General features: G+C 40.6%; 3 protein-coding genes across 5 annotated transcripts in view; 2 read left to right on the top strand and 1 right to left on the bottom strand.

Annotated features, from left to right (window-relative positions):
• The first annotated feature begins 1,706 nt into the window (after window positions 1–1,706).
• On the top strand, window positions 1,707–3,171 carry LOC109481793 (alpha-1A adrenergic receptor-like). Its single transcript, XM_019784382.1, has 2 exons — window positions 1,707–1,856; window positions 2,341–3,171. Exons 1-2 carry the CDS (start codon window positions 1,707–1,709, stop codon window positions 3,169–3,171), a joined length of 981 nt encoding a protein of 326 aa, XP_019639941.1.
• Window positions 3,172–7,109: 3,938 nt separating this feature from the next.
• On the bottom strand, window positions 7,110–23,509 carry LOC109481827 (leucine-rich repeat-containing protein 56-like). 2 transcript variants are annotated; one of them, XM_019784440.1, is made up of 15 exons: window positions 23,329–23,509; window positions 20,387–20,493; window positions 19,577–19,730; window positions 18,455–18,542; window positions 17,380–17,537; window positions 16,086–16,168; window positions 15,457–15,568; window positions 14,388–14,577; window positions 13,510–13,710; window positions 12,542–12,589; window positions 11,632–11,684; window positions 9,720–9,886; window positions 8,465–9,076; window positions 7,958–8,092; window positions 7,110–7,298 (listed from the first exon to the last, which is right to left on the bottom strand). In XM_019784440.1, exons 2-15 carry the CDS (start codon window positions 20,425–20,427, stop codon window positions 7,112–7,114), a joined length of 2,229 nt encoding a protein of 742 aa, XP_019639999.1. In that variant the 5' UTR covers window positions 20,428–20,493; window positions 23,329–23,509; the 3' UTR covers window positions 7,110–7,111. The 2 variants fall into 2 exon arrangements, with proteins under 2 accessions (XP_019639999.1, XP_019640000.1); XM_019784441.1 differs by lacking the exon at window positions 7,958–8,092.
• Window positions 23,510–23,775: 266 nt separating this feature from the next.
• The window catches only part of LOC109481866 (GTPase HRas-like), a 26,277-nt gene continuing 22,414 nt past the window's right edge, over window positions 23,776–27,638 (top strand). For both annotated transcript variants that reach the window (XM_019784495.1, XM_019784494.1), the window contains exon 1: window positions 23,776–23,896. The gene's annotated coding sequence lies outside the window, so the exon portion shown is untranslated. The remainder of the gene's footprint in view (window positions 23,897–27,638) is intronic.

Genomic DNA, 27,638 nt, shown 5'->3' with positions numbered 1-27,638 from the left:
ATAAGTAAATGCCTTCTATCCAAGGACGCATGCCTTCACTATAGATATCACTCTTTGAAAAGGAAGGATATTGTGACCTTCTCAACTGGACATGCTGTAAAATCTAATAATGGCCTTCCAGTATGAAAGATGTTATATAAAGCGTGCATCAAGAAAAATATGATTACTTAACGTATATATGTGTCGCTTTAATGTCACCATGACGATTTCTGGCCATGAGTTCAATGTATGTTTCAATAGTAATGAATAGATCCTGACAACTATAGTTCTATGCTTGGTTCTTGCAGTGTTGGCATGGGTGACCCTAGTAATGTGTTGTATGCCTGATCTGTGAGAATATCAGTCATGTGCTTTATCTCAACACCCTGTCTGCTGTGTTTGAAAACGTATAGCGGTCTATTATCTTCACACAATCACCGTAAAGTCCCTTTTTCATTCCACAGATAAGGACTAGAAAAGTGCCTGTAGGAATTCTACCAAGCACTCCATCAACTGAATCAATGAGAACATCTTTCAAAGACCAAAGAATAGTTGGCAAGGCGTGATCGGTATGGAATGTATTTGCTGGCTTAAGCTTGAACGTGTTAAGGTGTCCTCCCTGGCTAATTTGGCATTTTAAGTTTCCATCATTTTCTCACAAAGAAATTGAGAAAGAACTGTAGTTGTACTGAATATTGATACCTGGGTACAAAAGGGTTATGAATATGATTTTATGCACCATATGGATGACGTCATCATATTTTATTGCCCCAAATGTAATTATCTTTAAAGTTATAATATAGCACTTTGGTGCAAGTAACTGAAATAAAAGTATGATTTTCATGTGCATAATGGTCAAAGCTACAAACGTACGTTTGCACAAATTGATATCTACTAATTATCCGTAGTTATTAGAGAAAAACCTAATTGCCTAATTAAAATCTAGTTATTCTCTAATAACTACGGGTAATTAGTAGATATCAATTTGTGCAAACGTACGTTTGTAGCTTTGACCATTATACACATGAAAATCATACTTTTATTTCAGTGAAAAATGTGCACTAGAGTAAAAAAAAGAGCCTTTACGTAACCATGCTTTAAGGTAGGCTTCAAGATAGTGTCAAACCCAAAGCATAGCTTATTGTCCTGAATACCCGGTTGTATCTATTATGTATTTTATGTATCTCACAGGGAAAGGCTTAAGCATGCTGCACGGACCAGATAATACCACGACTGCTGCCCACTGTGCAACACCTCCTGACCCGGTCAATACAGAAGCCTCTGTGTACACCGCAGACGAATTCCCAACGAATTCCGTCTTCACAGGTATTTCTTAAACAGAAGCTTAAAGACATCCAATGCGATTTCAGGGCCGCAAAATTGGAAATATTCTGAATCAGACAATCTTTGTGATATTCATACATACTGCTTCACATTAGCACATTTTTGCCTCACAGATATCAGCATGCTATGGGATAGGGTTGATTCAACTGAAAACATAAGATTTAAAAGGATGACCAGAAAATCCAGTTTTGATGCCCTGAAATTGCATTGGATGCCTTTAATTCACAGTACATGTTGGAGGTGGAGAGAAGTATCTTGATGCTGAATTTGCCAAATTGATTTACGTATTTTTTTGGATCAACTATCAACAATTACGGTATTAAAATAATATACGTAAAACATGTTACTCACTATTTCATCGATTGTATAACATTGCAGACTTGATGACGACTGACGTCATTTCCGGTTCCGCCGGGAATGCTGGGAGCCTGTCCGTTATCCAATGGACGTTCATCGTGCAGATGGGCGTCATCAGTGTGGTGGGAACTCTGGGAAACATCCTGGTCATCCTGTCCTTCTGCCGCTTCCAACAGGTGAGGAATCTGCCTGTACTGTCTACAAGCTGTCAGCTGAAAAATTGAAGTTGGTATACCGGTAATAGAACGTTTATAGAGAGTTTTTTTAAATACATGCCCGAGGCCTATAGTAATTGCAGGTACGACAATGTACCTTCTTTAACTACTGACTTGCCAAATTTCAGACAACTTCATCAAAAGGATCTTGATTTATACTTGCGCAAGGCGAAGGCACAGACCCAGCAGCGCAGACAAAACAATTGCAAGTTGTTCAAAAGTTATGTAAATGAGATCCGTATTTGTATTAATACGGATCATATCAACATGTATTAGATAATGTCCAACAACGAGAGTGAAATTACCTTCAGATCAACCAAGGAGGTTAAAATTTGATTTTAAACCTCCTTGGATCAATTGATCACTGATCACAATACTCACTGACTTACCTCTTTCGCTTCACGGAGTAACAAGGTTTTTGCCCCCCCCCCCCCTCTCCCTCTAGGTGCGCTCGTCCATGAACCTGTTCGTCCTGAACATCGCCGTGAGCGACCTCCTCATCACCGCCGTGCAGGCGCCGACCCGTCTGGCAGCGGTGGTGACCGGGCACCCGCCGGGCGGCGGCGGCTTCTGCGCCTTCCTCGGCTTCATCGGCTTCCTCAACTGCTGCATCTCCGTCCTCTCCTCGGCCCTCATCGCCTTCAACCGCTACATCCGCATCTCCAAGTCGGCCAACACGTACATAAAACTGTTCGGCCCGCTCAAGTCGTGTTTGTGGATAGCAGGGTCTTGGGGGGTCTGTGCTTTGATCATCATCCTCCCCGGTATGCTTGGCGTGGGTCGGTTCGGGTGGGACGAGGTCAGAAGCCAGTGTGACCTCGACTCTAACCACCCCTACAGTAGATACTACTTCTCGCTTGTCTTCGGGGGTGGGTACTGGATCTCGGTGTCCATAGTGGTCGTGTTTTACGTCAAGACCTATCTCTTCGTGAAGAACTCCGTGGTGACCATAGCTCGAAGTCGCACCCTGGGGAACAAGCGAGAGTACGTGTCTACAGAGATGGTGCGCAGGACGAGGCACATGTTCATCATCTTCTGTACGTCCACGGTCCTCCAGGCCCCAGCCGTATTGCTGGAGAGTATTGACTTCACGGCGTCCTTCATACCGTTTGAGGTGATTTTTGTGGGGATCTTTCTGTTCGGGTCGTGCCACGCCATCAATCCCTTCATGTACCCCTGGAAGGTCAGGGTCTTCCGGCGGGCATTTAAAGCATTGTTGCAGTGTAAGCGGGACCTGCCCTTTGTACCTGGGCAGTCCTCATCACACGCAACCTAAAACTGAAAATACAAAGCACATGTACATAGTATATACAGCATTTACCTAAACACATTTTATCATATCTTGAAAGTTTTATCATATCTGTATTCAAATTGATACATGAAGAAGTTATATTTATTTTAGTAGAACGCCGGTGAAGGTTAGACATCCAGGTAACAGGATACGCCGCCTTTGTTGGATGTGCACCTGAAACGTCATATCCAGTTGCTTGAGTAACTGTTTTTTGGTGTGTATTTATATTAGAACTCTGTGTATTCCAACACAAGAAATTGCAGTGTACAATTTTGAAGTGTACAACTCCAGTCTTTGTCAAGGAATGAGCAATTTTCCGCTTCTGTGACGTCACGTTATGCAGACATAACACACGTGACTGGGCGAGCGGTGGATCATGGGATGTAGGAAGTCTGTGGCGACTCCCGTCTTTGTTGAGGGATGGCTGCAATGCCTTAATGTAGATCGTCTCTAGTACCTCTTGCATGATACATTTTAGTATCTACTACGTATACATGTACATATATCTACCTCGAGGGGTTCGTTGTTTTTCCTGTTTTCCGGGTCATTTCCTGCAATTTACCTCATTCTTCAATCAATCAATCAATCAATCAATCAATCAATCAATCAATCAATCAATCAATCAAGTGGTTTATTGATAAAACGAGGAATTTGCAGCCACAGGCTGAATTACATCCTGTTGTACAATTAATTCATTTTAAAATTCATTAGTATACAGTAAAAATCATCATAGTTATTTACAATTATTAGCATTAAAACTTGGTTACACATTAAGATCTAAAACACTGATTGATTTATAAAATTGCTGCAGGAGGGACAACATTACTTTGACGTTCACTTAACAGACATTACATACAGATAACAATTCATGTACTTATAGATGATTATTTAAAAGGGATATCATATATGGGATACTACTGTTCTTATAGCGTTCGGTTCTAGCCTTGGGACAGTCAAGTAGATTGCTGGAGCGTGTGGTTCGTCCAGTAGTGTTCCCACGTGTGGGTGGTAGCCAACTGCGGAATTCTGATAACAGGGCTCGAAATATTCTCGTAGGTTTATGTTATAAAGATGTTAAATGTATATAGTATGCAGCATATTTTTAACATCTAAGTGTCTGAAAAATAATGAATCATTGCAGTTGTAGTACTTTTCTTTAGAAATGAAACATAATTAGTTATTGCCGACATTCAAGCTATTCTAGTTTGTGCACGCAAACATTTTTGTGCACCCAATTTTAGGTTAGGCGCACCCATGCACCCATTCCCCAAAATGAATTTCGAGCCATGGATGATGATATAAGAACAGATTTTAGGGTTGTACAAAAAGCACTACTAGAAAAATCTACTAGTACATGTACTATCACACTGTACAACAAATAAAACGCTGACACGACAATGAATTGTGGCATGTGTTTCTTTTTATATGCTCAAAACCACTAGTAACATTCAAGAACCGTATACACACAACTTTTGACTTGCACTCAAACACAGTACTGGTAACTGTCATAGCTCTTTGGAAATACTGACAAATATCTGAAGACTGTTTCAGATTCAAACTTCACTTAAGATTCAATGAGAAGAGGAAACCATTTTCGAGAATTAAACAACTACCTCTTGTCACTATACAGTTGTCAATAAAAAAGGTACTTTTTTAACAGAGCTTTTCCATATTTTGCATGTTTGTTTTTTTGGTCGTCCTACATGTACATGTATCACTAGTACAAAGGGTATTCACTTGCTCCAAAGAATTTTCTTTTAGCTTCTTCAAAATAATGTTCAATAGCTTGATACTCTGAACACACTTTCAACACAAGTTGACACAGTATAACATGTAAAACTATACACGTTTGTTAAGAGGCACAAATGTTTCCACAAGATTGTTCCATACAAATACCTGCTCTGAATAATTGGAAGCATTTGAGATAACAAAAAGAAAAGCTCCATAAATGTGTACAGTTAGCCAGGAGTGTCTGTGCTCCTTTAGCAGATAGACCAACTCCCCTGGCATGTTACCGGTATCTGTCTATTTGGCAAATTTCTAAATTTTCCAGCTTCTGAAGCCTAGTAGAGGATACAATAATTTCTTAGGCCACACCAATTTAATTTGTTGGTTCTTGGATTGCCCACTTAATTTTTTTTCTGATTTTCAAAAAAATAATTTCTTCAGCCTCTAATATTTTGACCCCAACAGTTGAAGGAAGTCCCTCCTCTTCAGACTTGTTATGGTTTTTCCATCTATCAATGCAGTGGTTTGATCCTATATATAAGTTTGAAATTCATTGTTCGAATTACAAATTAGCCTGTTATGTTGACTCCATGGCTACTATCATAGCATTTGGGGCTATCATAGGGTGCCTTGGTCTGTTTTTATTTTTTTCTACATTTTTTTCCGAGAAAATCTGAGAACCAACAAATCAAATTGGTATGGCCTTATTAGAGAGTGAAAAATTTCTTAGGAGCTCATCAAGTCTTCAGCCGCCATACCTATTGACAAAGGGAAGTTCTGCCTAAATAGACTGTCACTGCACTGCACAAACCCTACCTACTAGTACTAGTTACAGTATTCGAAAAAGCCTCAGCTGTTATTAGCTGATCATCAAAAAATTTATCTATAAAACATTCTCTAATATTCACAACACCACGTCAAAGTATGATTTGTTACTGTCATGCAAATATATACAGATACACCAAAATATATACATATGTATATATACACACACATAGAATTGCAACCAGCAAAATTTTCAATGACAATACTATCTATTTGGTCCTTGTTTCAATTTTCATTTGACAAATGTGGAAAACTTCAATTTTCCACAATAAATTGACACAATAATCTACGATATGTCTTATTTTAAGATTTCTGTCTTTACACTAAAGACCTCTGTCTACATAACAAGTCATGGGTGCTATTTTGTGCAAAACAAATCACTGGAAACTGAAAGATGCTGACAAAGCGATACAAGATTTTTAATCAAGCACAGCAGATGTCCAGTACTAAATGGCCAATAGCATGAGCATGTTTTCATGCATAGCAACTCCTTGCTTGGCAGGGGGCAATGTATAACATATTTGGACAATTCACAAGAAAACAGTAACTCAAACAACTGGATAGATTTTGAAAATTGTCAGACGTACAGTATTTACTCTACCTTGGACAATTGACTGGACAAACATGATTTGGCTCTGTATCTGAAACACACCATTGTTGTACTGGTAAGTGCCAGGGGTAGGGTCAACACTTGATAAGACACACAACATCAAAAATATGACTTAGATGCATAGAAAAAGAGAATGTGTCAAGCCTGACAGTTTCACCACTGCTTATTAGTCAACATTAAGCCCCGATTTAGTGGGCAAAAAGATGAGGATACAACTGTGTATGCATGCAGGTGTACAAAAACTGTGCACATCGAGTATTTCCTTCGAGTAAATTGGCCTGCTTTGACGTATGTCAAGAACGTATGCTGAGATGGTATGTAACATGTACCTCGAAGGCTGGCATGCGATCTGAGCGTATGTTCTTGAGGTGCGTCAAAGAACGACAAGTTTTTGTACGGTCTGCACGATGTGTGTGCAGTTTTTGTACTGTCAGGTCTTTGCCCAAATGTAAATCGGGTCTAATACTAAGTCCTTGTTCAACTTTGGCCTTCCATGTTGACACGTGAGCTCTACAGACCCTTACGACGGGGGTATTAGTAAATACACATCCAGGTATTCTTCCTACCTTGCTTACGTTTCGACGTCTATCAGACACCTTCCTCAGATACATACATTTGTATATAGTGAGAAGCAGTACTCCAGTCATAAGCTTTGAGGAAGGTGTCTGATAGACATCGAAACATAAGCAGGATAGGAAGGACCCCTAGTCGTGTATAAGAAAATCCCAATATCATTTGGCCTTCCTTGTTGAGTAAATTCCCTTATGACGGAGGTTTGCTCTTGCTGGGCAGGCGGTTGGGTAATCTCTGTGACATCATGGCAGCGCGTGCGGTGGCGGGGCGGGGGACGGCGGGGAGCTGGCGCCGGGGCGGGGTGTGGGTGGACCGGATGACCGGCTGGGTGGGGTTGACTTCAGTCGGCGGGGTCCGGGCAGGTCTAGCAGCTGGTCTGTACAGGGAGGGAACAAGAAATACTTTAATAAAATGCTGGCCAATATGGAAATAGCTGGTTGGGTGGCGTAAGTGTGATGACGATGTGTGACTGAAATAATTGGTCACCTTGGTGACTTGAATTGGACTAATTACTGGACTGTAATGCATCATGTGCTCTTTCTAGTGGAAAAGAGATATTTTGAAATAGTTTACTAGAGGTTATGTGTAATTATTATTATCTATTAGCGGTTACGTGCGATAAAGAATTGTGTCATTTCTTGTTTCAATCGGCCAGTCTTACCCTCCTGACATCTGCTTGGTTTTCAGTCAATATACATGTATGATAATGTATCCGACACCCAAAACCCAACCATGGAAAACAAGTTCATTACTCAATACTCAGCATAAATTAAGGTGGAGATCTCAACTTCATTGCTATATCTGAAAGTAGATGTACATAAAAATATTTGAAGTAACAAGCAAGTCAACTCTGTACTGCTACTGCAAAAGGTTAGTTTTAGAAAAGAAAGCTTAGACCAAAAATTCCCTCTCTAGTAGCTTTAAGCATTATCTAGAAATCAGTAACAGCCCTGTCATATTTTTCTCATTGTATCATTGAACAGAATACATTTCTTTCAGACTAAGTCTTGGAGAACTCTTTTGGGCGACACCCACTTTTCTGTTTTTGCCGGGTTTTCGCTAAGCCTGGCGTCTTCCCGCTCGTAGATGAGCTGACGCTGCTCCCGACTCTTGCGGTTGCGGCGAGGAGACGGTCTCCTGGCGCCCTGTCCGTCCACACTGTCGTCAGAACTACGGACGACAAACAAATACTGAACTAAGCCTGAGTGTGTACACCATTTTGTGTGTGTGAAAACAGAGGACAGCACTGTTAAACGTTGTAGTCTTGTGGAATTTCTATTAGCTGGAAATGGACAGCTTATTCCCCAGACCAAGATTTCTGTATCCAAAACTTTGGAAGGAGGGTGGATGGAGAACATATGACGGTGGAACAGTCTTGTTATCTCGGGTTTATGACTTGAATACTGCAATTCTGTATGAATGCAAAGCAAAACCTGTATGCAAAAACTTTACAAACCTGCAGTATAAATGCGGCTTATATCACAGAAATTCCTTTAGATGTGTCTGGCTACATGTTAAACTTTATCTTACACATTTCCTCACCTGTATGTTCTAGTCCGTCCAGCCGGCCCAGGCTGGGCACTTCCCGTGTCCTCCTCGGGTGAAGACACAATATTTTTCGCTCTCGTTCCCTGCTCTCTCCCCGGCGCTCTTCCATCTCTGACCTGTGACCTTTCCTCGGGTAACGGCGGCCTCGTGTCTTCATTTGGCGCTGACGATCTCAATCTTTCCACGTCGGTTTCCTCCTTTGTACGCGGCCGGTATCGCCGCACTCGGAAGTCAGCGGCAGTGCGTGGTCTGACTACGCCGTCGCTCGACAGTTTGGAGGGAAGCCTTTGTGAGGGAGGGGGACCTTGGGGTGATCTAGGGGGTGGGGAGGGATGGTGTGTGGGAGATAAGGGGGGTGGGGAGGGTCGATGCGTGGGTGAGGAGGGGGGTGGGGAGGGGCGGTAGACAGGAGAAGAGGAGGGAGGGGAGGGCACGTGGACCGGGGACTGCGAGCGGAGGTACAACTGCGAGTCTTCGTCAACGGGAAGTTCGACGTCGTCGTCCGAGACAGAAGCGTCGGAGCCGTCCTCGACGTCCGCGGCTTCGTCGTGGGAAATCTTCAACACCTGTGGTTCCCGCATCTCAACATACCTCTGCTTGATTTTCCTGTAACGTAAGAATTGGAAATGTGAGCTAGCCTGCTTTAACAAAAGACATTTTGTCTAAAATTATAGTATGTAGTGCCAAGCCCATCGTCTACTCAGACGGAAGGAGGCCGATGATGAATATGATGACAATGTATTATACAGCATCCAGTGGAAATCCAACAATTACAGTAACTGTTGGAAAAAAAGACCTATGACTGCAGGAAGAAAATTCTCAGCAGTTGGTTGGAAGATAATTTTGGCAGAGGCACAATGTTCAACACTTAATTGAAACTGTAAAAGTAAAATTTCAGGTGTAGCTTAAAAGGTAAAGGTGGTCCCATAGCCATATGGGCAGTGGGTTGTTAATCCTCTGTATTGGAAAGCGGAGACCAACCCTCTCCTTCCAAGTCAGGTAGTTCTACGGGTACCATTTCTGGGTTTACTGAGAAGCCTGTTTGTTTTGTTAGTTTCGTGTAACCAGTGAACTGCCTTTTGGCGTAAGACACCAGTTTTGTACTGTAAGTACAAGCCACATTTGATAAGGCGTAAAGGGCCTTTCCCAAATTAAGCCACAACACCCAGGGACCTGTCAGGGATTCGAACCCAGAAGCTCCAGATTCTGAGTTAAGATCCCCAACCACATGACAACCTTGCCACCTTACCCTTCATACTCCTGCCTCCATGCCTTCAGCTCGGCGAACAGATCTTCCTTGGACACGTCAGCGTCAAAGGCCTCATCATAGGTGTGCTCAGGTCTGTGGAGCAGGTGACTGAAGGGGGAGGCCTGGATCTGTTCCACTGTGGGGAGGGCTGACAGGCCTGTGGGGAGCTAGGGGAGGACAACGGATGGTAAAGTATTAGAAATAGTATACAACTTTGATGTAATATCAAAACAAGGAGTTAGTTAAGAACTTGTGCAAATATATATGCCAGGTTATATAGAGAGACTCGGATCTGGTAGAATCGACAATTCTAATGGTAGATATCCCGATCGAGGCATTCTAAGAAATTCAATCTGATATTTGCTTAAAAGACTTTGATTTATGTCACTTTTAATCAATGGATAATGACTTGAAATTTAGTACTTAAAAATGGGAGACCCTCAGCATCCTGATTGGAGTCTCTGTCGACAAGTATTCCTAATTTAGAGTTTTTACCCATACTATTTGTTATAAAATACTAAACATACAGTAATTTACATACAACTAATAGTATGGTGCAATGCAAGGGACATACATGTGTATGTACAGTGAGGTTGTTGCACAGCAGCCTGTTGCTGTAAACTATACCTGGGTTCTAAGATTGGCAAAGCCAATGGGGAAGCTGTTGTAAGCAGTGTGGTAATATCATTGGGTACAGATGGGGTCTTTTCTCATCACACAATACTATATACATGTACATGCACTCATGTTGGGCAATGTACATGCAACTTAAACCATGCTGGAAAACTGCTGGCAAATCCAACTGGAGAAAAAGAAAATTGCTGTGGACTAAATGTTTCCTATCGTGCAAAATTGCTAATCTGGGTGGGTGAAAACTGTGATGCATGTGCAGCATGCAAAGCGTGCCAGCACTCCTTCAACACTGTCACCACCTGTGAATTGCTGCAAACTATATCATCGTTAGCACACTGCAGAAGCGGTGGGTCTGTAAGCCACACACGGCGCAGCAGGAAAAATGGCACTTCAGGTATAGTCGCTAGTAAGCCTTTACTCTCATTCTCAAGGCAAAGCTGCAAGGAAAGCAAAAAAAAAATGGCGAAAAAGGGCCCAGTCACATGCGTCGTAGGCCGTCCTACGATTTTGATGTTGTTGAATTTTCAAGCAGGACCAACCGTCAACAAGAATCTGAGACAGACATTTTCAGTAACTACGTGTATTCTAACAATTTCAGTTTGCAATAGAGACACAATTCACAATGATGACATTAGAGGCTCAACCAATGAGAGGATGGCAGTTAGCGGTTCAACCAATGAGAGAGTGGCTGTATGTCTGTCAAATATTTGCATTTCTAATTGTTTTTACTTTGCATTTCTACACTTTGAACAAAAAAGGGTGTATCGACACGCTCCTGACAGATTTTTTGACCGTGTAAACAATCCTGGACGTGCCACACGAAAACCGTCGTGTGTTGTTGGTGAACCTGTTTACACAATCAGAAATCTGTCCTACAACACATGCTGCACGTCGATCATTGTAGGATGCTTTTCTTTGCCCCGTGTACACTGGCTCTTTGAAGGAGGTACATGTAGGCGGATCTACATTGTATTGTACAGGGATCATACAACGAATGTGACCAGGTCTTAAAGCGTTGTTATCATTACTGTTGCTCACACATTCAGGGCTTCCGTCTCTCTCTGGGCTCTCCTTGCAAGAATAGAACAGGGAGACAAGACAGAAGTTTGACAATGACAGTCCTCTTCAACAAACGTTTACCAGAAAACATATGAAACATTTCAGGTCCAAAGGTTTACTCCTCATTTTAAAGAAGACTACAGATTTATTATAATAATTATCAGCTAAGAATAAGCTTTCTCTTCCACATACAAAGTCATACTAGTGTTAGACGTCTTACCTTTCCTTTCCTGGACTTGAGTCCTCTGCTGGGAAGGCCACATATTACTTCTCCTGTAAGAACAACAAACAGTTTGCATTCACAAATGTCAGCTTCATTGCCCAGTCAGGGCTCAAAATACTTAATACCTTAGTGCACCCAAAATTGGAGCTGTACACCCAATTTTTTTTTCTGTGGGTGCACTGGTGCACCTAAATATTTTTTCTTGTATTATTGTACATATCACATGTACATGTATATTAATAATAGTATGCAGGATATTCTTGGCATCTAAGTGTCAGAAAAATAATAATTAGTCTTTGTTGTTTCCGTAGTACTTGTTTAAGATTTTTAAAGTTCCATTCCAGATTCAAGCTCATACTAGGAGCAGTAAGATTTGTAATTAGGTTTTGTTTTATAGGGTGCACCCATAAAATTTTTGTGCACCTAATTTTTTAGGTTGGGTGCACCAGTGCACCTAATCCCAAAAATGAATATTGCAGCCAGTAGACTAAGAGCTAAGTGTAAATCTGCATTATGTAACCTTTTTTGGGCCAAAAATTTAACATACACTTCAATTGGAAAATCTATATGTGATTGTCATTTAGTAAACAAACATGGGTTAACAACGGTGTGCATTTTCTGCTAACAGTTTTTCACGTATACAATACTCGCTCAGACAGACTACAATGTACTTAGTATTACTTCTTCTTCTTCTCCGTTACTGCCCAGCCCTACAGCGTAGGATTATTGGCAGCCGGATTATTACTAGTACATAAAGTATGTTTCAGGAATGGAAAACTAACACACATGTACACGTGCAAGACAAACTTTTTGAATAACCAGTTGCTACTGAATGGCCATCCCTTTTTTGTACACAGCTGTATGTTGGACAAGGCAGATGTTTTGGTGATACATTGTAAGTTCTTACCTCTGGTCAGATCACTGAGCTCTTCATCTAGAGCAAACTCCTCTGATCCTGAAGAAAATAATATAAAAACATTTAAAGTTTTGGCATGACATTGACAGGCTGCTTCTTCATTCATGCTTCATATAACAAAATAATGGACTTATTTCTATCTGGCATGCTTAATAGTCACAACTTCCATAAACTATACGCCAAAAAGCAGATACTCAAGCAACTGGATATGATTTTGAAAACGTCAGACGTTTCAGCTAGTATCCACTAGCTTTCGTCAGTGACTGAGAGACCAGAGGGGAAATGCAGGTTTATAAGCACAACCTATTGATTGATATGCAAATAAAGTGAAGACAAATTTTTGGGAGTCAAAAAAGGAACAAAAGTCAGACAAGTCAAGACAAAATGATGCTAATTAGTCTGAAAGCTCCTGTTATACAGAACAGGAGCTTAAGTGTTGTCTGTCCTCGGGGCTGGGAGTGCCAAATCCTGTCTGACGTTTTCAAAATCATATCCAGTTGCTTGAGTAACTGCTTTTTGGCGCATCGTATTACCTGGATGTCTAACCTTCATCGACGTTCCATAAACTATATGTATCAATACAGCCTGTGTAACGCAAAACCTGGATTTTTCAAAGTTTTTGTTGGATGCTAGTTTAACACTGCATCTGAATTTTGTGCCCTTGGAAAAGGTACTTTACACGACTTTCCTCACTTCCCTCAGGTGTAAATGAGTACCTAGCTTTGGTTAGGGACGTCCCTTGGATAGGACGTTAAATGGAGGTCCCGTGTTTGGGGGTGAGCCACACCCCACTCATATTACAGAGCCCACCACACCTTTCAAAAAAGAAAAGGGGCATGCCCTGGTGTGCGAAGGTCCAAATACTACTGTCTGCTGATTCACTACGGACTCCTGGAAGTATAGTGTGAAAATTCACACTTATGGAAATCCTAAACAAACAAACAAATAAACAAACAAACCTGCAGTTTCCGGCCTCTGTGCGCCGGCTGCAGCTGTACCAGGTCTGCCTGCTGTACCGGGCCGGGCGGCTGTGGCCGGTCGCGCCGCCGTCCCTAACCTGGCTATGGCGGAGTCTGGTCTCCGTCTGGCTGACCCCGGTCTCGCTGACCCCGGCCTCCAGGCAGAACCTGGTCTACTGGACCCCGACAACGGTCTGCCTTCTGGGAGTAAAACAAGGTTTAAGAAAAAAAGCTTTAAATTCATACCTCTGCGTAGTATCTAGAGCTGTTGTGAATTTCCAAAATTACTAGCAACTTTTTTATTGCATTTGAATTACACATTATGTAGTACAATTACTAATGAAAAGAACTAGAAAACAATAACACATAGTACAAAATTTAACATACACGTAGACATTGTGAATTTCTTGTTTCATTTACTATGATTGTGAATTTCTTGTTTCATTTACTATGATTGTGAATTTCTTGTTGATTCTGATGATAGCTTCAAGCTTAGTCTTTTTCTCCCTAGATTTTTAGGCAGAAAACTCCCATCCCCCCATGCTCTTATGCTGAGTGTAGGGTGGTGCCCATCTCCATTTCTGTAGCCCTTGGGCGACACACAGTTGTGCAACGCACTACAGCAGGGGGCTAGTCTGCTGGTAGTGCTGTGTGTTTGACCTCCCACACTCTTTCTCATGTGCTAAGCAGTGCAAGTACCTGATGCTTTTGATTTCAGTCAATTTTACAAGTTTGATTTTAATGCGAAGGATATACAATACATGTACATCAAACATGTACCTTAACAAAGCAAAAAAATTAAGTCTTGTCAATCAAAACACAACTGTGTAAAACCCCTGATCCCTCACTGTTGTTTACATTGAGCACACCTCGCTTACCTCCATCATCGATGTCCTCGTTTGACCCCAAACTCTCCTTGATGGACTCGTTAACGACCAGTCGTTCTGCGCTCAGACTGGTGGGTTTGGACAGACCTGTGCCGCGGCTGGACAGCGGCTCGTCATCCAGATACAGGAGGGTGGGGACGGACTGTTTGATGGTCCCTCGGTAGTCATACATGTCGTTGTTCTAGAAAAAACATACTTATGATTATCTTTACGACTTGTACACTGTGCCTGTCTAGGAGAAACTATTGCACTACTGCAGCAGATACTATATCTGCACCTCTATAGCCAGCATTACTGCCCTTCAGCGTAACACACCAGCTTTGCAGGCACACAGCACTGCGACAGCTAGCTATATTACTGTAACATCGAATGACCTGTGTTACACCCATCTTTGCATATTTAACTGCAGGAGTTTAATGCTGTCAAGTGATGATACACCAGCTGTGCTTGGTGGCAACGAGTTTCACTCCAGAATAGTTCTTGGAAAATACTTGGTTTTGTATACCCCAATTCTTGCAAAATAACTCTTAATTGAAGGCACGAGTCTACTATTTGTTGTTCCTTTCTGGGTTGGATGATAACATATTGAGTACTATGCTAAGCAGGGTTCTCACCAGGATTTTTTCACAGCGTAGGGGTCAGGTATAGAAGGGCAACTTTCTGCGGCGCGAGTCACGCACCGAGTCCCCAAAACATGGGCCTGATATTCTCCCCCCAAAATTTTGTAACTCAATATTAACCACTTAAGACACTATTTATTGTTTATTGGGGGACAGATTTTGTTTTCCCTCTGTTATAGCTTCATTCTTAAGTTATATTTTCATTTTTTTAAAGATTAATGAAGCTTTGGCCCCCAAAAACCACCCCTACGCTGGTTGAAATGCAGTGTAGGGGGCTAAATCACAGCGTAGGGGGTCAAAATCACAGCGTAGGGGGCCCCTACGCTCAAACAGCCTAGTGAGAACTATGCTAAGATACATAACAAGTTTTGCGCAGGCGCAGTGCGTTTTGCCAACATGCTGATAAAAGACAGTTTTCAGTCTGACAATAAGGTCCTTACCTCAGCATCAGGGTTAGGAGCCAGACACACAGGGTTCCCCTCCAGTGTCATGGTGGTCAGTTTAGGACACAGGGCTAAAAACTCCACCTGGGCCACATCATCTATGTTATTTCTGCAGAGAGGGGAGCAAAACAAAGACAGTTAGTGTATAATGCTCTGTAGTACGTTATATCATGTATGCACAAGCTTTATTCATTCATTTGACTAAACACTAAATTACAGATTTGGCCTAAGAAAAAAATGTTGTGTTTCCTGTTTCCCGACCAACCCTACAAAAAACTGTTGACCCCAGCCTTTTTTTTGTGTGTGGACCCCTGCAAGGGACATAAATGGACATTAATTTTTTGAGCTGATCGACCTTTTCAACCTCCGTGATCTGCTTGGAAACTCCAAAATAGTAACTCAAAAGAACTCACTGGCTGGGTAAATACATGTGGCAATGCCAATTCATTGCGAAATATGTCCTAACAACATGCTTAAAGTATATGTAGGCCTTTGTAAAAAATTTATAAATGGGATAATATTGACATTGCAAAAAAATTTTGTGGACATCAAATTCTTTTCCTGATAGCACAAACCCTTTTATAAAACACACATGCCAATTCTCCCAAAGGCTGAAAGTTCCTTACCCTTCCAGATCTAGAACCTGCAGTTCCTCCAGCAGACTACAGGGGGACACATCACTGATGTCATTGTAGGCCAGGTACAGCTCCTGGGTGGGGAATTCAAAGAAAGAAGTGTTTGAACTGAATAATGCCCGCATATACATGTACATGAAACCATGAGAGAAAGGGATGTTGTGCAATTTGAAGAGTGATAACATTCAACATGTCAGGCCTCGAAATTAACTTTTTTCACTATTGTCCCAGAATTGTCCCGAACATAGATTTCAATTGTCCCGAACTGAAGATGGACTGTCCCAGCCTGCTTTTCAGGAAATAAGTTGATGACAAAAATAAGAAAACAACAACTGAATTTGTACAACTTGAAGTCCACTTTATTAGTAAATGTAGGGAAATACATGATAATATCATGGGCATGGCACCGTCCCTGATATTTGGAATCCCTGATTGGTCAAATTTAAATGTTTGTCAGAGTATTATATATTCATAGGCTGCCAGCAGTCTGCAGCAGGATGGATGGATCGCGTTCCCAAATGACGTGGATGGTCTTAGAATTTTCCAATTGCCCCAAAATTGTCCCGAAACGTAATTTGAATTGTCCCAAGCTGAAAATTTAGTGTCATTTGACACTGGGACAATGTTAATTTCGAGCCCTGCATGTACATCTATGGATGTCACATACATACCAGATGAAGTTAAAGTATAGGGTTATTAATTACAAAATGTACATGGAAATGAAAGTTATAAATAGGATCAAAGGGGCAAACTTTTCATCCATCCTTTTCCATACTTCCCTGGGAAAATTTTGAAATCTTGAACCTCTGAAACATTATTTCCTGCATTTGGAGAGGCAAATTTTTCTGATAGACTAAGGTTAGTTAATTGATCTCTTTTCATACATTTGTATCTTCACATGCTGATTTTGTGTCAAAGATTGGGTGAAATTTTTGTCCGTTATACAACACAATTCTGTCAAATGATGGAAAGAACCACTGGCTAGAACTACTGTATTTTTTTTAAGTTCTTTCTTTTTATTCATTTCAAGATAGAAAAACAAAATCATGGCACAACAAAATTCATGACACACATGGATGACAACAAAACTGATACAAAAAACCAGTACACAACAAGGACAACAGAAATAATGAGAAATTAATGAGAACCCCATAAAACAATGGCTAAAGGAAAATCGGTATAACATGTAGTTTCCCCCATTTCCCAATGTGTTTATGTATTTTATCCAACCTTGTAGCAATAATACACTAATTTTTGGACAAAAGAAATAACTACTGTATCCTACCCTGAGAGCAGACATGGAGCTGATTCCGTCCAGGTCCTGCAGCCCACACCTGGCCATCCACAGCACCTGCAGGTAGCGCAGGGACGTGCCCAGGTCACGCACAGACGCTATCACACTGTTGTTTAGCCGCAGCTGCTGCAGCTTGGGCAGCAGGGAACCTGGAAAAAAACAGATAGAACATTAACCATGTATACAGTCAAAATTGACACTGACTGCAGTACAAATTACTGCAGCTAGGTGTCACTGCTGCAGTGTGAAGAATGTTGTGCCCATACAACATCTGAAAACATCTTATGTGGCAGGAATGAGAACAGACAGAACTGTGAAAACAGTCAAACTTGACACTGACTGCAATACTTATGACTGCAGCTAGGTGTCACTGCTGCAGTTTGAAGAATGTTGTGCCCATAGGCCATACAATAACTGAAAACATATATCTAATGTGGGCAAATACCTAGAGAGAACAGACAGAACCGTGAATACTGTCAAACTTGCCGAAGTGGACTTGACAATCGCTTGATACTGACTGCACTACCTATTACTGCAGCTAGGTGTCACTGCTGCAGTGTGTAAAATGTGGTGCCCATGAAAGAACAGAAAAATGTATCTAATGTGGCACAAATATCCAGCAACTGTCTTAAAAATTCATACAAAAAGAAGGGCATGCTCCCAAGGGAAATTGATGAAATCTTGACCATCTGAAATGCTATTTCCTGCACTTTGAGGAACAAATTTTACTGATAGACTAGGGTTAAAGTTTAATGCCATCTTTTTTCATATCTTTACACATTAACTTTTGTCTGTCAAACTTAAAGAAGAGTGGGCAAAATTCTTGTCAGTCATGTTGAGCTACAAAATTCTATCAAATGAAGGAAAGATGGATGCTGGCTAGAACACTGTTCAAATACAGCAAAGTTGAGTCACTAGTACTTCTGAATAAATGAATTACTGTCGTTACCACAAAAATATCAAACTCGAAATCCTGAAACTCAAACCCTAATCTCACACAATTACACTGTAGTATTGTAGTACCAGTTAGGATATTTATAAAGGAGTACATTGTACAAAAACTCACCAAAGTTCCCCAGGCTGTTTTCCCTGGTATCAACAGCCATCTCCAAAGTTTGGACTTCATCCAAGTCTTCCACTCCAGTTAACGCTTTCTGTGATTAACATGAAAACAACAAGAAGATCTGACACCTTATTCCTTACAACTAAAATAGGAAGTAAGTACCATCTGCATATTAGGGCTCAAAATTCAGAATTTTTGGGGAATAGGTGCACTGGTGCACCCAACCTAAAAATTGGGTTCACCATAATAAAATAAGAAGAATATCAGCGAAAACTAATTAATATGTTTAATTTCTAAACAAAACTATGACAACAATGATTTTATTATTTTTCTGACATCTATAGTTATACTACAGTACATATACATTTAACATCTTTACGTAAATCTACGAAAATATTTGGGTGTACTGGTGCACCCACAGAAAAAGATTGGGTGCACAGCTCCATATTTGGGTGCACTAAGGTGCACATATTGCACCCAGTATTTCAAACCATGGCATATGCAGGTTAGTGCAGGTAAAATTGGAGATGTGCAATTATTTGTGATGTTTTTACACCACTATTTAAGCTGTATGTGGATTTTTATTTGCTGCATTAACTGTTACCACCTATTAAGTATTACAGAAATAATGTCAGTGGTTTCTGAACAGTTTTTAGTATGATCCATACTTCCTAAATTCTGTGTGGTGCTGGTAAAATTTGTCTGGTGCAGGTAATTTTTAATGATGCTTGCACCAGTGCAGGTAACTATGCAGAAAAATACTTCAAGCCCTGCAGTATTTGTCCACATATCAGCTGACTATTTTTACTTTCTCCTGTTGCAGCACATTTTCTCTCTTGACTGGTTCAGACTCGATTTGAATAACAAAAGTTGTTTACTGTCAACAAGCAGATTATTGACTATAATACCTCCTTGACCTGTTTTTTTCCAGACGATTAATAACAATAAACAAAATGACCCAGGAACACTATAATAATGTTTACCTCAGTATTATAAATCTCTCTAATATTCTCCCTCTATTATATAATATTTAACAATAACAAAATTGCGTTTCATTATTTCTACTTGTCAATCACTTGTAACAGGTGGTTTTTGAATTGACCAATCAGCACTGGTGTTACATACCAATCTGCCAGGGGAAAGGTACTCGTCCACCAGTTCCTCAGAGTCCTCGATCATGATTGGTTCTGGGTTGATGACGTCCTCTGCGTACTCCGTGATACAAACGTTCCCCTTCGGAGGCGATGCCATGTCCCTTACAGTAATGTCCCTTGGGAATCTGTGTAAGATGGTGCAAGGAAGGAAATTAAACTTCTTCTACACAAAACGAGTATTTCTACTGTATAATTCTCTTTAGCAGTAGTCTGCCTGTGGAGGCAACCAATGTAATTTTAGCATGGCAAAACAAAAATACTCCAGTTTAGGAAAAAGCACCTGTAGTGACATTTACTGCCATTTCTTGGCACATTTTTGTTATTTCTTGTTTTATTATGCTTGGATGGTCCTGTCAATAACAAATACTAGGCTGTTACTGTGAATAACAGATCCTTGCTAGGGCATGAAATAACAGAAATATCTTACTATTGACAGGATGGTCCTGTCAATATTGACAGGATGGTCCTGTCAATAATGGGAAAATTTGCACTATTGACAGGATGGTCCTGTCATTGTCAATAACAGAAACTTTTAGGACTGTTGACAGGACCATCCTGCTGTCAATAACAAACGTTTGGGACTGTCAAGAACAGAAACTTTTGTATTATTGGCAGGATCATCCTGTCAATAACAGAAATGTTGGATCAATCAATGTAAAATATTCTGTATATTGATAGGACAATCCTGTCAATAGTATATATACAAAACATTATGTTATTTCATACAATAGCCATTTTCCATGGATCAATCAATCAATCAACCAATTAACCAATCGCTGACCTGTGGAATGAAGCAGTGCCTGTCTCCTGTGCACAGGCCATGTAGGCACTCTGATTGGTCCCTCCTGCACACAGGTCTGTTTACATCAACTCAACAACTACCTGTTACTGGAAAAAAACAAACAAACAATTGAAACACATGATGTCAGTTTGAGTTTTTAGCTGAAGGATGTTCTCCAATTTGGTGGATACTGAATCATTGTTTTTTAAATGAATAATGAACAATATTTACAGCAAGGTATATCAACTTTTTGCACTGGTCTTAATTGTCTGTTGTCTAAATTTTCTATTTATCTATTTATTTGACAGAATTTTGCTGCTCGAGACAGACAGAAATTTGGCCAATCAATCAATCAAAAAAATTGAGATGAAAGAAAGAACTTTCAGGTTGGCGAGAACAAGTTCCTTGGAAATCTCTGTAACCTTGTCCTTAGCCCACCTTTCAGGTCTCAACATAGTAGTTCTTACATAATGTCATAAATGTGTGGGTGCACAGATATTGCTTCTATTCTGGGACTGTTTTTTTAAATGGCCCTTGCCAGGGCATGAAATACCATATAAACATTAGTAGCCGTGGAGACTCTTGACTTGGGCTTACATTTCATTACCCTCAGCAAGAGTCGTGGAAAGATCCATTGGCGGAACCAATTGGGTCACGATTACCGACGCACGACCGAAAGTGCTCCGATCATAACCAGAAAGGCTACCGAACATAAAACACTGATATAAGGTTAGAAACTGTTGCACTGTGGAATATTTAGGCTGATTTGAACATCGGCAACCTGGCCGTGGTTTTATACTGTAGGGAAGCTCGGGACAGCAAAAAACCTGGGCGAAAATGGAGCATCGGGCAGCCAACGGGAAATGTGCAGTTCTGCCAATGGATCTTTCCACAACTCTTGCTGAGGGTAATGAAATGTAAACCCGAAGCAAGAGTCTCCACGGCTACATATACATGTACTAGTACAATAACATACATGTTATCGTATACATACAAGTACATGTAACTGGTCAGTACACGTAAAATCAGAGCTGTGCAAGTATTTCTGCACCTGTACTGGTCCTTACAGTGAGCTCTGAACAGTTTTAGTGTGATCCACACTTACTAAATTCTAAGTGCTACAGGTATAATTTGTCTGGTGCACATAATTTTCAAAGAACGTGGCTATATACACTCCCGGAGTGTATATAAAATCTATTTGTCTTTTATATACACTCCCGGAGTGTATATAAAATCTATTTGTTTTTTATATACACTCCGGGAGTGTATATAAAATCTATTTGTCTTTTATATACACTCCGGGAGTGTATATAAAATCTATTTGTCTTTTATATACACTCCGGGAGTGTATATAAAATCTATTTGTCTTTTATATACACTCCCGGTGTGTATATAAGATCTATTTGTCTTTTATATACACTCCCGGAAAGTTGATAGGGCATTCGAATGATCTGTCGCCGGTGCGAAGACCGCGCGATCGGCTGTGTTATCCGGAGTCACCAAAGGGACCGGGGCGAACCCCGGGTTGGTCTTGTTATCTTGTTGGTCTGATGAATGCACGCCAGACCGTGAGGTCGGCGCTTCTTCCGCATGTATTAGCTCTAGAATTACCACAGTTATCCATGTAGGATGTGACGATCAAAGGAACCATAACTGATTTAATGAGCCATTCGCAGTTTCACTGAGACAGTTTAAACTTGCACGTGCATGGCTTAAACTTTGAGACAAGCCTATGACTACTGGCAGGATCAACCAGGTAGCGAGGACGCCAGGGGGGCAAGCGGGGCGGGGCGGGGCGGTCCGCTCGACCGAACTTCGGTGGAGATTTCCGTGTTGTTTTCTGATTTTCATCATCCAATAAGATAAACTTGAAGACCGAGGTTTAAACTTGGTGCCCCTGAATCCTCAAACACTCACAAAAACCCAGGTTTTGGGCCTACCAAGGAGGCTAGTATTTCGGAGTGTATATAAAATCTATTTGTCTTTTATATACACTCCGGGAGTGTAAATAGCCACGCCGATTTTCAAATTATCTCACAAACACAAGACCTGCAGATATGCAGAAAAAGGATTTCGAACCCAGTGTGCAAAATTCCCACATTCTACATACGGCTGGATTTTAACAGGACTTCTTACAATTTACGTCTTGGAGAATACAGCTCCTTTTTCCTGAGGACTCTTAACCCTTGTCCTGCTGGCATTCCTGGCACAATATTTTTCAATAATTTCATGTCTTAATTAGATCATAAGAAACCCAAATTTTTTTGGCCTGCGGTGGCACAGTTACTTCCGCATTCGTTGCGTTTCGCTGCGGTGTGATGCGTTGCACAAGAAATACCCCCAAATCGTATCTATACAGGGTGTTATATAGATGGTACTGCATGTGCCGCGCGACATATGTTGCGTACAGCAGGACAAGGGTTAAGAAGTCTCAAGTACCAGGTGCTTTTCACACCTGTGAAAACACCTGTTACTAAACATTATACTTCAAGACTTCACATCCAAGAAGATATATGCTGCTAATGCAGTGGTTAATATCAAGGGTGTTCAAAAAGGTATGTACACGACGTAAACGTCGATAGTTTGGCCAAATCCGTTGATAAATAGTGAAGTTGAATTTATAGTTGCTGCAACAAAAAATGCAGCTTCCTACACATCTGCAAATTCTCGCTGTGGGGCGTGCCTCAGTATATCTGAAAAATTTTCTGCAATTCTACGTTCGAAATCAAATCAAAATCGAACCACGGAGATTCAAAACACGGAGTATTTTCCTTGAGAACAATCACGTACTCTGTGTAAACATACCTTTGAAAATTGTTGTTGTTGAAAGTCAAGTCTCGACTAATGACATTTGATGTTTTGGCCGTTGTCGAGCAACCCACACAAACTTTTCACTCGCGAAAGAAAGCGCCTCTTTCTCCCAGCAAAAACGGACGAATTACCTCTTTCAGCTCCCTGCAGCGCTGAGTTTCAAATCCAGAAGACCTGCCTGATCTGAGAACACTGTCTATGCGCTTGAGAAGTGAGCGAAAATGCAGCAACTTTGAGGTGAAAACTTGTCTTGCGAGCCTAGGTAACGACCGACGCCAGGGCCGCCATTTTTGTTTCCACCCGGGAACGGAAGATTCGCTACGTTTTGCGGCAGTTTGTGTCGTAAACGCCACCTTTGCAGTCGCAAAATACGGGCTGTCTTAAGATAACTGCCAGTTTGAATATTTTTTCACCTTCCCTAAACTATGCAATAACAACAAATTTTGTCAAACTAAGAATATACAAAGGTATTGTATATGTATTATACATAATATTAATCAGTAATATCTTAATATTTACTGAAAATTTGTATATTCTTGATGTATATTTAGCAGGCAAAAAATAGAAATCTCTGTGGGCGACTCAAACCCTAATTTGGCTCGAGCGAGGGTCTTGCCAGCATCCCGGTAAGAAAAAGGACCGCCCAGACGCGCTCAGGGTGTTGTGAAGATTTCTGCACACTTCTTCCAGAAAATCCAGGTATGTCTGCTCTTCTTCCATTGCAAAACATCACCCGCAGACCTTCTGCGAGCGGCCGAGCTCGTCCCGAAGCTCCTGCTTGCAGGGGAAGCTGTTTTGAGCTCGCCCGAAGTTGCCTTTGTGAGCGTGATCACGTCTTGTACAAAACGATTTCTCTTACTAGTACCGTGTGGACTGAAGACATGTCGCGTGTACACGTAAACCATAGCTTTGTTTCCCCTGCCACCACGACTTTCTTCTCAAAACTTGAAACATCGTGTAACCGCCTCCATACGTTAAAACATCTCGTACAAGTATAACAACATGAAGGCTAGTTTGAATATGTGTGATAGAAAGCGTGTTGCCAGGGGCATAACACAACGTACCACACCCATATTTTGTGACAAATATTTAGATACATTTTCCACGGCCTAAATGCCCGTCTTTGTTTGTTCATGGGACCTCAAGTGTCTATTTTTACACAGTGACTGTGGTGCTAAGCCTAGGAAATGACTTGTTAATGTCCCAAACAAACTATTGTGAGCCAAAACTACTAGAGGCCAGCCCAGGTCAGCTAAAGTGGAACTGGGCTAAAGAAGCCAAAGAACAAAAGATAGCAGATAGCTACGGGCATCCAGATTAGCTTTAATTAAACGTTGCTTGTAGAAATTAAGCCTTAAGGAGTTATCAATCCCACTACGCTGAAGTTTATTATTGTTTGCTTACTAATTTTCTAGACACAATTTGTTTACAATGTGTGTTAGGAAGTGTCAATGAAATATTCAAGTCCCTTGTTGACGTGTTTATTGTTTGTTTATTGAGAAATCAAAACCCTTGGAAGCCTCTGTATATAGATTTTTCATTGCAGTTAACACTGCCAGTCTGTGACACAAACATGCTATCCTTACTTTGGGACCTATGGGGGACCAGATATTTTTTTTACGCCTTTTCTGCCAGAGAATGACAAATAAGCATGTAATTTGTGTGAAATTATTTAGGTACAGTACCAGTACTTAGGGATTAGGTACTGTCATTGCACATTAGATTTTGGACTTGTACCTAAGAAATTTTTCGATTACAGAACCTGTGCACAGTTCTACTGAGGTAGCACTAGTTCGTGAAGTATTGTTGTCTAGAAAACAGCTGATGGGTTTTTGAGAGCAGCACAACAATACAGGCAACTGTTTTTTGTTGTGTTGGGGACCATGTGTACACAATATGCATTGGTCAATTAAACATATTTTCCAAACAAAATGTTCTAAAAAGTTCTATGTTACAAAACAAGCAACCGTTTTCTGTCAGTGACATCACATTTTTGGTTCCTGTATCCTTTGGGGTAGGGTGGATTCAAGTTACTACATGAAAAAATGACCAGAAATTTGACTTTGAAAATCCAGTTTTACTGCCCTGACATTGCTTTGGGTACCAATGCGATTTCAGGGCAGCAAAACTGGAAATATTCTGAATGTGAATAGGGCAGTCTTTGTGATATTGACACATACTAGTACTGCTTCACATAACTGTCATAAGCACATTTAAATCAGCATTTCATACTTTGGGCATTTAAAACTGCAGAAACTAGCCCCAAGAGGAGTCCTTTATTTTCTGGGTGGTGCCCTAAAATCAGCCCAGGGCCCTTCCAGTAACCATTTTCTGTCAGAATTTTGGGTATTTTTGGTCCATGAGGGTCAATATACATTGGGATAGTGTGGTTTCAACTCAGTATATAGATAAATGGCTAGAATATTGGCTTTAAAAAAAATTAGATTTGCAAGCCCTAAAAACTGCACTTGATGCCTCACCACAGGTCCTAACTGACCTTGATTCTACACTTGCGTACAGATGTACAGAAGGAACCAGGAAGTTTGAAGTAATATGTGGCCTCCGATAATCACCAGACCTGTGGGTAGGTTAACCCAGGAAACAGCTGTGAACTAGAAAGAGGCCAACTTTATACACAGTTAGAAACAAAACTTCAGAAAGATCAGTGAAACGTGTATGTGCTTCCATATGGACACAGCATGTACTAAGACTTAGGAAAAAAAAAATAATTGTACTGCGTTCCCGTTTCAGTACTAAGAAAATAGGGTTGGTAGGTTTTTCTTTCATTTTTTTAATCAGACTTTGGGGGTCAATTCAATACAATTTCATACAATTCAACAAAGTAAAACTTGCATGAGAACATTTATTCATGTACATGTATTTTCAATATAAACGTTGGGACCCAATTGTACAACGTTTCATCAAAAAGGTCGATCAGCTCATTCAGCTCGGAAAATTGTCCCTTGCAGGGGTCCACACACAAAAAAGCTAGGGTCAGTCAGGGAACAGGAAACACAACATTTTTTTTCCAATCCTAGGCCTAAGGACTAGTATAGGACTATTGACAGGATGATCCTGTCAACAGTTTGTACTATTATGATCCTGTCAATAGTGCATTTTTTCTATTAGTATTATTGACAATTAAGCAGAATAGTGACAATTTTCCACTATTTCATCCTCTTGATATTCTCATAATCATATTCGTTTTTTAATCTTCTTTTTTTTTTACTTTGTGTGGTAAAAGGTAACTGGCAATGGCAAATGGATTCTGTCTGGCCAATTTTGATACTGTCTTTGTAGCCATCAAAACATCTGCTTGGAGATTATTAGGGCATTGCCTCCATCTAATTCTAAATTTCTGGGGAGAGCCTTGCATTCTTCAATTTTTGTGTTATTGTTCATTAATTAGTATAGATTATATATCATAGCATTCAGCTCAAAGGTTCATCATGGCATCTTCAGGATTTAATCAGGTCCAGTTGTGTGTCATTCATGAGGCCTCTTCTATCTCTCTAGAATGCATAGCTTATTAATCAGAACCTTGTGTTGTTGTTACTGTGCATCACTTTATGTTCACAGTAGCAAAAGTTCAAAGTCTTAGAAAAATGGTGTTTGCGGACTGGTTTTGCGGAACAGTTCGTTTGCGGTGGCAGCATTAGTTGCAGCAAAAAGAAAGTCAGCAAATTATTTGTTCACGGTAATGATAATAGTGAATATAAAAGTACAGAGAAAAAATTGTGATTTACAGTACTCACTACTGGGTCAGGGACATGTGTGCCAACTGTGGTTTAGTGGTTAGCATTACCTCTAAGTCCCATTTGGATGTCAAGGTCATCGGGGGTGTCACTCATGGTCAACCAGCAGTGGCTCAAACCGGTTCAAACCTGATATACGCTGGTATTAGTCTTGTACAGCAAGTAGATCTGTAGAAATAAGCTGTTTATCCTGGTATAACCTAGAGCATTTTATGTTAAGATGATTTCAATCTCAGAGGCAGCATAGCTTTCTGTCCCCACTTCCCAGCTTGAAATTTTTGTCCTGGTCCCGCTTATTTTTGAAGCACCGGGATGAGCAAAATTTCAGAAGTTACATTTACAACCCCCTGAAAATTCTATTTCATGCATTTCCACAAAACGTTGTCAAAATTTTGCCTACTGCAGACAACGTCTTCTGACACATCTTTTCTTTTTGGGAAAAGGTGCACTGGTGCACCCAACCTAAAAATTGAGTGCACAAAAAATTTCTTGGGTGCACCATATAAAATAAATTAAGGAGAATGTCAGCAAAAACTAATTGTGTTTCATTTCTAAAGAAAAGTACAACAAGAATGTTATACTTATTATTTTTCTGAAAATGCTGTATACTATTACTACTATGCATTTAATATCTTGACATATGTATCAAAACCAAGTAAAATATTTGTGTTCACATCTCAAATTTT

Source organism: Branchiostoma belcheri, unplaced genomic scaffold, assembly GCF_001625305.1.
Source record: "Branchiostoma belcheri isolate BF01 breed outbred unplaced genomic scaffold, Haploidv18h27 scaffold58, whole genome shotgun sequence".
Classification (NCBI taxonomy): domain Eukaryota; kingdom Metazoa; phylum Chordata; class Leptocardii; order Amphioxiformes; family Branchiostomatidae; genus Branchiostoma; species Branchiostoma belcheri.
This window is presented reverse-complemented; position numbering and strand designations above follow the sequence as displayed.